The following is a 12,450-nucleotide window of genomic DNA, read 5'->3' as shown; positions in this document are numbered from 1 at the left end:
CGATCGGGGTGACAGTTGAACACTAGTGTAGTCATCGGAACCGTTTTCTCAGATCATTATTTTGGTCCTGTTTCGTGTCTTGAGTATCTGTGCAAAATTTGAGCACGATCTAGACGCAACCCATACAAAACTTTGCGCATTGCAATTGAATTTTGTATGGGGAAACACACTTTTTGCATTTTTGTCATAAGTTGAAAAAGTTGGTCTGAACCTTTTTAACCGATACTATAAAATGATTGCCTAGGATGTTCTGAAAAACTTTGTTGAAGACCGCAAAGCGATCCAATGCTTGTAAAAATAGTTATATCCAACGAACCGCATGTATGTGTTTATGTTTTAACATGTAAAGGAATAACAATAGCAACAAAATCATGTTGTTTCGCCAAGCAATGCTAACTTAACGCTATAACCTTTTTCATAAGCATCAGATCACTTCGCGGTCTTCGAGAAAGTTTTTCAGGACACCCTAGGCTATGTTTGCACTTTACCGGTTAAATGGTTTTAGAACAATTCGAGCTTGTTATAAGAAAAATGCAAAAAAGTGTGTTTTCCCATGTAAAACCCCATACAAACTTCAAACACGATGCGCAAAACTTAGACATAATCGATCGTGCCCAAATTTTGCACTTATTTGTATCTTGAAATATAACTTGCAGACTCACAATCTATTCATTGCTTTTAAAGCAGCGTACGATTCAGTGATTCAGCTTTGGCAGATAATGTCAGAACATGGTTTTCCGGCGAAACTAATTAGGCTGATACGCGCAACGCTGGATGGATCAAAATCAAGTATTCGGATCGCGGACGAAGTGTCTACGTCAGGGGTTCTCAAACTATTTCAGTTTGCGACCCACTTTTGATTTTTATAATTTGGCGACCCACCAGCACGTATTTTCACGAGATTTTTTTGCAATTTGAACTGCCTTTACAAGTAGATACATTTTATCACTTTCATATGATGTTATAAACATATGCTACGTCGCACTCAAATTTTAAAAAAAGTTTTTAATTTTTTTTTTTTTTTTTTTTAATCCTAATTAAGGTAACACGAGTGATCACGCTGTTCTATTTTGTACAACACGCTGAAAACATCAAGCTTTTTGTACTCAGCATTAGCGTGGTGCTGGTGGTGGTAGCCAACCACGCAAGTGACGGAAGGTTAAGGTGCCCAAGTGCACATCATCCTTTAACTCTTAGTCTTGTCGAAATTTGGTGACTTATTGCTGATTTTTTTTATTTATTTGACCTGCTGAATCTGACACGCTTAGGTCTAACTGCTAGCAACTCATTTTTTCAGAAAAAAAATCTTAAATTATAGCCCAATCTTATAATATCTGATTAAAAACCATAGTTTCATAATCTACTTCAGAACGCCTGCAGTAGTTTCAACAATATCCAATATAGGGGAGACTGAGAAGACTTGATCCCTGGGGAGACTTGTTCCCCCCATATTTTCTCGGAAAGAAAAACATTTTTCTTCTAGCGTAATTTTTCCAAAACTACTCCTGGGCAAACGACTATGTTTTGGCTATAAGTGATTTCGATTGTACATTACATTATTTTTTAACAGCTGATGGTTTGTTCTCAGTCCTACAGAAATCTTTCAGGCGATTCCGAAAAATCTCAATAACTTTGTGAAAATTGAACCAAATCGTGTCAAAATTTCACAGCACATAGTTTGAATAAAATACTTTCAAACTTATTTATCCAAATAAGGCTGTTGTTAACACATTTCAAGTAATTCAGCTTAATATACACAACAGAGACATGGGGAGACTTGATCCCTCGAGGATTATACACACATTATACATGTGAAAAATAAAATTCTATTCGAAAGCCTCTATTTACTTGGAATTCTAGTCTATTCAACGATAAAATGTGTCAGATAATTATAACTTTAGTACAAACCAAGAAAAGGGGGATCAAGTCTCCCCATTTTGAAAATACGGCATATCCTTAAAAATTTAGGGAAATCTTACAATTTCGATCACTCCATATTCATCGAAAATACAAGAAAACACTAAAAGAAAATGAATAGGAAGACTCTGGAATTATTTTCCCTTTAAATAAACCATGTGCTCAAAGGGGGATCAAGTGTCACCCATTTTTGAAAAATGCATCATAAGACATGCCTTCATAAAAACACAGTTTTGAAAACTTTAACAATAATTTAAAAGCCTTTTGTTGTGTATTAACTTGCAATAGATGTTTACCTCCCATTTTGTACGGAAATCGGATCTAGTTTTATGTTTTTCTTGAAGTTTCAGGTAAATTAAGAAAAAGGGATCAAGTCTCCCCAACTCTAGACAAAGACTTATAATACAAAATTTTGAATAGAATTAAGGAGAAACCAAATTTCTAGAAATAACTGCCGATTCTCCGAAGGGAGTATTTGAAAATTAGAAAATGATTAGCAATATCATTTGACATAAGCGCCAGTGGGTCGCGACCCATAGTTTGAGAAACTGTGGTCTACGTCGTTTGTGACCTTGGATGGATTGAAGCAGGGGGATGCTCTTTCAAATTTATTGTTCAACATTGCACTCGAAGGAGCGATTAGGAGGTCAGGCGTGCAGAGGAATGGCTCTATCACACGGTCGCACATGCTCCTCGAAGAGAGAGACAGCGAGGATAGGCTTGACGATTAACTCTACCAAGACGAAGTACATGATAGCGGGTAGAGACAGAAGCAGGCCTAGTGGTGTTAGTGATGAGGTAGTGATTGATGAGGAAGTGTTTGAAGTTGTTGAAGAATTTGTTTATCTTGGAACACTTGTGACATGTGACAATGACGTTTCCCGTGAAGTGAAAAGGCGTATTGCAGCTGCGAATAGGGCCTTTTACGGATTGCGTAGCCAGCTTAGGTCCCGTAGCTGGCAAACGCAAACAAAATTCGCTCTGTATAAGACGCTGATTCTTCCGGTTGCCCTCTACGGTCACGAAGCGTGGACGTTAAAGGAGGTAGACCGAAAAGCTTTTGGAGTTTTTGAGCGCAAAGTGCTGCGGACAATTCTCGGTGGTAAACAAGAAAATGGAGTGTGGCGCAGACGCATGAATCACGAGTTGTACCAAGTGTACGAAGATGCGAATATTGTGAAACGTATAAAATACGGCAGACTACGTATAAAATACGGCTGGACACGTAGTGCGAATGTCGGAAGAAACAATAGCGAAAACAATATTCAGAAGAGAACCCGGTAGAGGTAGGCAACTTCGTAGACGGCCGCAAACTCGCTGGCTGCACGCGGTTGAAGAAGATCTACGATCCCTACACGTTCGGGGAAACTGGAGGAACATCGCCCAAGACCGACGAAGATGGTGCTCTACTATACGCTCGGCATTGGAGTAAAGTTACTTTGTAGCCAACAAGGTATCAAGGTAGGTGTATCCTGAAATGGGATCAAAAGAGCTTTGATCTGATGGGATACCATTGAAATTTTCATTTTTCCATATAAACGATGACCCACTCTGTTGAACACAAAGAAATTTGTTAAGCACTGAGAACACTCGACGAAAATTTGGTAAGTTGCACGTACACTACTTGGGATCTGGAAACTTAGCTTAACCCTTCAGGACGCGCCGTTGTAGGGGTAGGCTGGGCATAATGAGCAGCTTAAGCATTTTGCCACCAAATCCAGTAAATTAAGTCCAACCAATGTGTAATTTTAACGTTCAATCCTCATTTGAACCTTAACTGACAAAAGCTAATCGTTGAAATTCCAAATAAAGTAATAAATGTTGTAAAATTTTATGTTTTTAAAAACGTATGAAAACTCAAGTAACGTTTTGGGGGTGGGGCATAATGAGCACCCTAGGTGGGGCAGGATGGTCAATACCAATCAAATGCTAATTGACTACTTTTGTCAATGATAAAGCATACCGGCAACAATGAATTAGAATTTGAAGGGATTACGGGGTTTGATTTGTAAGGAACTGTGGAGTTCCAATGGAGTCTTCTATTGGGGATTTTTTAAACGGTGATAATATACATACTGAAATTTTTAAGCTAATAAATTGAAAGTTTTAGACAAAATCTTACTATATGCATCAAAACAGAGAAAACCAAAATTAAAATTTGTTTGTGTAAGATGTTTACCATTTTCATATTTTTTCACCAGTTGCTCATTTTGCCCCATCCTACTACCAACTCTTTGAAGCATATTTTTTCAACAAAATAATTAGACAAATCTGGAGCTCGATTTGAATAGGTCGGACACTCCCGTCAAAAGTTTGGGGTCACCCCCTCAAAAACATGTCATTTTTTAGGCCCATATCTCCGCCAATTTGCGTCCGATTTCAAAACCCTAGGTTTCATTCAAAAGATAATAAGTCAAAGAAACTTTGAACATGATTTAAAAGAAACTTATTCAAAAAATTTTGTATGTAAACTTAACCAAAGTTGCCAAATTTTCTAAAAAATGAATATAAACTTACGGCAGTATCGCTGGAATTTGGGTCGACCAAATTTTAAGATGTGAGCGGTAATATGACCCATTTTCTATCAGCTTTCAACTGCTTTTTACAGAACTTAGCTAAACAATCTAGAAAAAAAGTTATTAAGTAAATTAATCCTTGATGTCATCGACCAAAAGTTTGGGGTCACCCCTCAATATGATGTATCGGCCAAAAGTTTGGGGTCACTTTCGTAAAACATGGAAAAGTGATTTGTTGATATCTTCGTCATCTATAGTTCAATTTTAATTATTTTTGGCTCATTTCAAAGATAATTAACTAAATTTACGTTTGATGTCTTCAACTTAACGTATTTAACGATTTTTGTATATAAAAATGTTATGTAAAGTTAGCACATTTTACCACGCTTCGAAAAATGAGGCAACTTTACGTTAAGCTTTAGTATGTAAATTTCAACAAATATGTGTGGTTCAATGTCTATGCAGTAAGTATCATTCATTTTATTTCAAATAAGCCAAGAACAATTAAAATTTAATGAAAGATGACAAAGATATCAACAAATCACTTTTCCATGTTTTACGATAGTGACCCCAAGCTTTTGGCCGATACAGCATTTTGAGGGGTGACCCCAAACTTTTGGTCGATGACATCAAGGATTAATTTACTTAATAACTTTTTTTTCTAGATTATTTAGCTAAGTTCTGAAAAAGGAAGTTTAAAGCTTATAGAAAATGGGTCATATTACCGCTCTCATCTTAAAATTTGGTCGACCCAACTTCCAGCGACACTGCCGTAAGTTTATATTCATTTTTTAGAAAATTTGGCAACTTTGGGTTAAGTTTACATACAAAATTTTTTGAAAAAGTTTCTTTTAAATCATGTTCAAAGTTTCTTTGACTTATTATCTTTTGAATGAAACCTAGGGTTTTAAAATCGGACGCAAATTGGCGGAGATATGGGCCTAAAAAATGACATGTTTTTGAGGGGTTGACCCCAAACTTTTGAACGGGAGTGTATGTACTTTAGTCGATATAAAATTCGATAAGTTTATTTTAATAATTGATTACTGCACGAATTTATACTGGCCTGCTTACCCTCACACGAAATTTGACGTTTGAGCGGTGTCGGCACCCCTCAAACGTCAAATTTTCTGTGAGAGTAAGCAGGCCAGCATAATTTCGTGCAGTGGACCATAGTAGCAATATGGATATTTCAGTGGCTTTTAATAATAAACCAAAAGCCTGTGTTCGCGCAACACTACAATATATACAATTACCCTACTGAGTACCTCACACCCATTGTAATACACATCACACACAACTAGCAGTCTAATAAACAGTATCAAGTATCAAGTATGCCTCCGCCATGGCTGGACGGGAAATAACTGTCGTTTCATTTATTCAACCACAACGTAGGAAATATCCCTGGCCGGTGTGCCAACGCCTGTTTTGTAAGGAATCGGTTGTATGTATTAATTTTGTTAAATTTCAACAGTTTCCGCTATAAGAAGCGAATCCAATTGATCGAGTATTATATCGACGAAAGCACATACGACCTATTCAAATCGAGCTCCAGAAATAGTTTATTTATTTATTTATTTGATCTACATCAACAGGCTTAGAGCAAGTTTACCGGGGGCTACTATCTGGGCGAGTAAAATGATTGCCCACAGAGTTGTCATTTTAGTTTAGTTACTCATTTCCACACCGGTCGCTACTATATTTAGTTACTAGATTGCGTACCGGTCGTTGCCAAATACTGTTGCGGTATAAACAAAATATTTTGCAAACCTATTTTGGAAGAATTTTCTCTGGGATTCGGCAGGAATTCCTTCTGAGATTCTAGCATGAATTTTTACTGAGTATTCTCGAGCAATACATACGTACTAGGGTTTCCGGGATTTTACCTAAAATTTCTGCTGGGATTTCTTTTCAGGATTCCTCCTGGAATTCCTCCAAGAGTTCCTCCAGGGATTCATTCCGGAATTTCTCCGGGGATTCTACCAGGAATTCCTTCGGGGATTCCTCACGAAATTCTTCCGGAGATTCCTCCAGGAATTCCTCCGATGATTCCTCAAGGAATTCCTCCGAGGATCCTTCCAGGAATTCTTCCGGGGATTCCTCCAGGGATTCCCTCAGGAATTCCTCCGGGGATTCCCCCAAGAATTCCTTTTAGTATTCCTCCGGGAATTCTTCCGAGGATTCTTCCGGGAATTCCTCAGATGATTCCTCCAGAAATTCCTCTGGGAATTTATCCAGGAATTCTTCCGGGAATTCCTCCGGGAATACCTCCGGGAATTCCTCCAAGTAATTCCGCCGGGAATTCCTACAGGAATTCCTCCGGGAATTCCTCCGAGGATTCCTCCAGGAATTTTACCGAGGATTCCTCCAGGAATTCCTCCGAGGATTCCTCCAGGAATTTCACCGAAGATTCCTCCAGGAATTCCTCCGAGGATTCCTCCAGAAATTTCACCGAGGATTCCTCTAGGAATTCCTCCGAGGATTCCTCTAGGAATTCCTCCGAGGATTCCTCTGGGAATTTGTCCAAGAATTTCACCAGGAATTCCTCCGGGGGTTCTTTCAGAAATTTATTCGGATGTTCCTTCAGGAAATTCCTCCTTGGGTTTTTTTTTTCAGGAATTCCTCCGGGGATTTCTTCCGGCTATTCCCCGAGGATTGCTCCAGGCATTTCTCCAGGGAATCCTCAGGGAAATTCCTCCGGGAATTCCTCGGGAATTCACCTGAGGAGTTTCCGGATGAATTTCTAGGGGAATCTTCGATGGAATTCTAGGAGAAATCTTCGCAGAAATTTCATATGAAATTCCCGTAGGAACTTCCGGATTAATCCCCGGATAAATTCTTGAGCATTCCTGGTGGATTTCCTGCAATAATCCCCGAAGGAATAACCGGAAGAATTGCTGGAGAAATTTCCGGAGGAATTCCTGTACGAACTCTTGCAGGAATGCCAGAAGGAATTAAAGGAAGAATCGTAAAAGAACTCTAGAAATACTCCAAAAGGAATTTCTGAAGAAATTCCCGGAGGAGTTCCTTCAGAAATCACAGGAGCATTTGTTACAGAAATCTCTGGAAGAATTCCTGGAAGAATCCCAAGAGAAATACCCGGACCGATTTCTAGATTAATCTCCGGAAGGAGGCCTGAAGAAATTCCTGGAGGAACTCTTTGAGGAGTTTATTGAGGAATCCAAGGAGAAAATGCTGTAGGGTTCCCCGGATGAATTCCTGAACGAATCTCCGGAGGAATTCCTGAATGAATCCCCGGAGGAATTCCTAGAGGAATTCGCGGAGGAGTTTCTGGAGGAATTCCCGGAATAATTCCTGGAGGGATTTCTGAAGGAGGAATTTCTGAAGGAATCCCCGGATGAATTCTCGTAGGTATTTCTGGTGGAATTCCTGGAGGAAACCCCGTTGGAATCTTTGGAGAAATTCCCGGAGGACTCCTCGGAGGAAATTTTGGTCAGGATGGCCGTTTTATCTGTTCCGGGTGGACCAGTAATCTACACAGCTCCCGAACCATTATTCACCGAAATCCCCTCGACGTGCAGAACGAGATTTTCCGTTTCTCGCTCATGCCCCGGGAGACATCCCACAGCAGCGACACTCATTTTTTCCGGCTTGAGCTCCGTTGACTCTTTCGGTGGTCGTACTCTGCCCCGCTTTGGCGGAGAGGCTTCCACTCCTCCTCCACTATTGTGGTGTCGTGCTTTCTTCGTGAAGGCTGTCCCTTCCGTTTGGGAGTGATAATTTTTCTTTTGATTCTTCCAGCACTTCACTCACCCGAACGCTGCGACGAGTACTCCTGGACATTTTCGCTTGTGATATTCGCAGCAGATTTTCTCTAACTGCAAGTGTTTACAAAATTTGTTGCTTACCGCTGGTGCGTTTTGTTCGAAACAAACAAATAAATACAACACAGCACTTTAGACATAGGGTAAAAGCTCCCTTAGTGGAGGTAGTACCAATAGTGGTGGTAGTGGCAATTTAGCACTATTTCGACCAAAAAGCTTGCAAATGGCATTTTTAATAGATGCATCATACTTAAATAAAAACATTAATTCAGTTTTGTGTTCAGGATTTGCCGAAAACCCTATTTTAAACAATTGTTTTCCTTAATTTTTTTGCTCCTTTGCACCGGCGCCTAAATTTGTGCGCTCGATGTTTCCCGCAAGCCGCGCTGCTATTTTACTAGCCCGGTTAATAGCCCCCGATAAGGTATAGCGCTATGATACTGCGCTATGTAATTTAGTTTAGTCGCGCACCGGTAAAGGTGCTCTTACTAGAGCCCCAATGATGGTTAAACCTTTTGGAGCCGATTTTTTCGCCGCTGTCGGCGTAACCTCGCTGGAGTCGAACACGTTTGTTATGCTCGGTTTCATCGCCGGGGTCATATATGACCCATCCGGCTCCAAAGGGTTAAAAAAAACTGCACTCAGCGAAGTAAACTACCGAAATTCATCAAAATTCCTTATGAAATTTAGCCATAACAGTAAAGTATGGATGCCATAAGAATACCTAATGAAAATTGAACATGCTTATTATGACCTAATTACATAAGATAAACTTATGAAAAGAGCAGAAAAATCACAAAATGATGCAGACTGGAATCGATCCATGAACGTCGAGATCACTGAGCTCGTGCCTAACCCACGCGGCTATCGACGCTTGAGAAAATCATGTTGCTAAATGTGTATAAAAGCCAAACTATGAGTCGATTCTGCGTCATAGACCGACCTTATGGAAATCGTTCTAGCCGTTATGAATTGTTTAAAGGCCATTTCATAAATTAGACCTTATGATAATCTTAGGTTTATTTGCCTGAGTGTGTGTTATAAGCTAGGGACGAGACAAAAGTCTAAAAAAATAAAAATTATATATTTTCAACTACGGTTAATAAAAACGTCAAAAAATGAGTAAATATGTACTCTTGAACCATATTGTGGTTTAAAACAAGAATCCCGATAGGACCTTAGGAGCCTATTGAGCCAGTGTTGCTGCACTGCCAAACAAACAAACTTGATTTTTTTATTCATGTGGTCGGAAGCACTTGTGATTTGATGATGATCCCCAATATTAACTCAATACCAGCAAAATATGCAAATGTTACAAATATGCAGTTATGGGCAGCTGAAGCTGTCTAAAAGATTCATCACAGTTGCATAGAATGACGAGTGTTCGAGGTCGGGATAGAGAAAACCGTCGTGCGAGGGCTTCCATGAAATATGCGGAAAGTTGTAGTCGCCCAGAATGAGAATTTCATCAGATGTAGTTGCGGTCTCCAATATAGTAAGATTTACAGTGTGCCTCGATGAGTTCGGCATCGTGTGCTCGGTTGGGGGCAATATACAATGAGCAAAGAAAAATGGTTCGATTCATCAATTTGACAGAAACCCAGACTTGCTCTAAGCATTTCCACATATCGTTGTCAAGAGCCTTCGCATCGAGCTCGCGGTGGACAGCCACGAGAACGCCGCCTCCGCTAAGCTTGTTACTATTGCAAGAATTTCGGTCACAACGGAAAATTTCGTAGTCGAGGCCGAAAACCTGCCAGAAAGCGTTCTAGAATCGAGCCAGTTGATTAATTGAGCAACTGTCAATGATTCATGTCAATCACGAAGTAGCAACCATATCGATATTATCGATAACGAGTAACGAGTAAAACTCTTCAGGTGCAAACAGGCGCGCGTCCTGGAAGATTAAAATGCATTCCTAACTCAGAAGCAAGTTGAAGTCCAGTAATTCTGCCGATGCTACTAAAGAACTCCTTACTAACGGGAATGCAGCAGAAATACTAATATGCACTGTTTCTTTAATTCCGGAAATAATGTATATTGATTTTCTTATAAGGCATAAGCTCTCCCAAGTTTCATATTCATCCTTCTCAAAACAAAGGATTGAAGCGCTGTTTGTTTTATGTCTTAAGCTGCTAGTACACAGGGTCAAATATTTGTCCGAAAAGAAACCAATGCTCAAACATCTTGTTTGACTCGATCAAATTTTCATTAGTGTCAAACTGATGTTGTTTCTTGAGTTCTTTCCTTGTCAAATATTTGACCCTGTGTACTACAGGCCTTATTCTGTTGTGTTGGTCACTGCATGAAAACAAAAATATGTAAAGGAATCAATCGGCGCTGTTATCGTATGTTTCCGATTGCTTATGATGAAATTGTAAGCGCAAGATTATGTGTGAATTCGCATTCAAATACTTTCTGTTTGCTGCAGTGCTCAGAGATTTTTCAAACGAATATGTAAACCGAACCTCGCATTTTCAAAAGTACAAATTAGAAAAGCCAAACACTGCATAGCATTGAAAATCCTACTGAATCATCGTCAGTGAGTGAGTGATATACATTCCTCAAGCGCAAGATTTCTAGTTTTCGAATCGTTGAATTTGAGAATTCGAGTTACGACTTCCAACATGAACCATCGTAATCGCCGCACAAGTCGCATTTCTTTAAGCCCTTATTTATATGAATCATGAAGTCTAAATGTGGCTAAGCCCCGAAACTGAAATCAGCTTTCTTACCGATTGAAGAATCACAGCCAATATCACAGCAAACCGATTCGTTCCAGATCAAACAGCAGGAAAAGCGAAGAATCACCAGAACCATTACAGACCTTGATTTACTCCCACCATCCAACACGGTGTTTCTTTTCGTTCGCTAGCTCACAACACTCGACACCAACTGTACTGTTGTTTGTTGGGAATTTTTTTCGTTATATTAACTTATCATCCTTACATCCTCACGCAGAAAACACTTTTCTTCACTACGCCTTACGCCAGCACAAGAGTGGCGGCTTCCTTCTTCAGCGCAGCCCGCTGCTTGGTCACGATCTGGGCCGCGATACGGTCCAAATCCCGCTGTCCCTGGCTGGTCAGCTTGCGGCCTCCCTCGGGGTGCTTTTCGATCAGCTTGATCTGTTCCAGAGCTTGCACGGCCTTGCGGGTGGCACTGCCATCGGCACGGCAGAAATGCGACGGCCGAACTCCGTTACGCTGGCGTCCACCGTAGATACGGCAGATCGAGCCAACTCCGGCCGGGCTCTGGTGGTACAGGCGACGCAGGATCGATGCGCAACGCACGTAGAACCAGTCCTGATCGGACGGGGCCAGTTCCTTGTACTTGGCGGTCTTGATCAGATCGATGTAATCGGGCACCTTCAGCTTGCCGGACCTACGATCAGAAGCAATGGTTGATTTGTTATTGTTCGCAAATGAAACATCCCTAGAAGCCTCTGCAATACTCACTTCTTCAAGAAGAGGGCAACGCCCTGGACAACTTTGTCCTGATCGACGTCCTTAACGGTGATTCCTGGCATCTGGAAAAGGACACAAAACGGAAAGAAAACAGGATACGATTAGTTTTGTGTACAATCGGCTGCTGGCACCTAACCTCGCGGACGGACTAGGAAAACTCGCAAATTTTCAAACTAAATCACAATTCCTTCACACAAAATCCACTACCCACAAACAATCCACACAAAATTACATTCAAAATCACCAAAAAGCACCTTATTTGCGAAGTTTTACGGCTAATATTTCGAAAAATAACTTTTACTCCGAGAAAAACCCGTACCTTCACTTGTATGTGCAACCGGAAAAAGAGATAGAAAGAGACCAAGATGGCGTGCGGTTGACGTTTGTCGTTTGACATTTGCGGTTGAAGCGGCGCTTCTGATTTTGACGGAGACGGTTTCCGCTTTCTGTGTATCTAGATCAGTGTGAATATGGGTTTAAAACCCACACGCTAAACCAATTCTACTGGAGTACCTAAATAATTTAAGCATGAATGTCATGAGAAAAACTCATGAAAACTGTTAAAACCTTGGTTAAAACTCATTCTTATAAGATATTCTTATGTCATTTTCATATAAATTTTCATAAGGTATTCTTATGGCATCCATGGACTTATCCACCGATGAACCGAATTCATCGCGGTCCGAGAATTTTGACACTAGAGCGGGGTCTTTCCAATTAGAATTGAACGATTCTGATTGGGAATGGCCCCGCTCTAGTGTCAAA

General features: G+C 40.3%; 1 protein-coding gene across 2 annotated transcripts; it reads right to left on the bottom strand.

The window, feature by feature from the left end:
- Positions 1-11,116: 11,116 nt before the first annotated feature.
- Positions 11,117-12,077, bottom strand: LOC109621229 (small ribosomal subunit protein eS19A). 2 transcript variants are annotated; one of them, XM_029876783.2, is made up of 3 exons: positions 12,005-12,077; positions 11,677-11,747; positions 11,117-11,602 (listed from the first exon to the last, which is right to left on the bottom strand). In XM_029876783.2, the coding sequence occupies exons 2-3, from the start codon at positions 11,745-11,747 to the stop codon at positions 11,203-11,205; spliced, it is 471 nt and encodes a 156-aa protein (XP_029732643.1). In that variant the 5' UTR covers positions 12,005-12,077; the 3' UTR covers positions 11,117-11,202. The 2 variants fall into 2 exon arrangements, with proteins under 2 accessions (XP_029732643.1, XP_029732644.1); XM_029876784.2 differs by having other exon boundaries at positions 11,940-12,030.
- Between the last annotated feature and the right edge of the window lie 373 nt (positions 12,078-12,450).

The sequence above is a fragment of the Aedes albopictus genome, chromosome 3 (assembly GCF_035046485.1).
Source record: "Aedes albopictus strain Foshan chromosome 3, AalbF5, whole genome shotgun sequence".
Lineage (NCBI taxonomy): Eukaryota > Metazoa > Arthropoda > Insecta > Diptera > Culicidae > Aedes > Aedes albopictus.
Note: the sequence above shows the minus strand (reverse complement) of the source record. Positions and strands in the feature narration are given on the sequence as shown.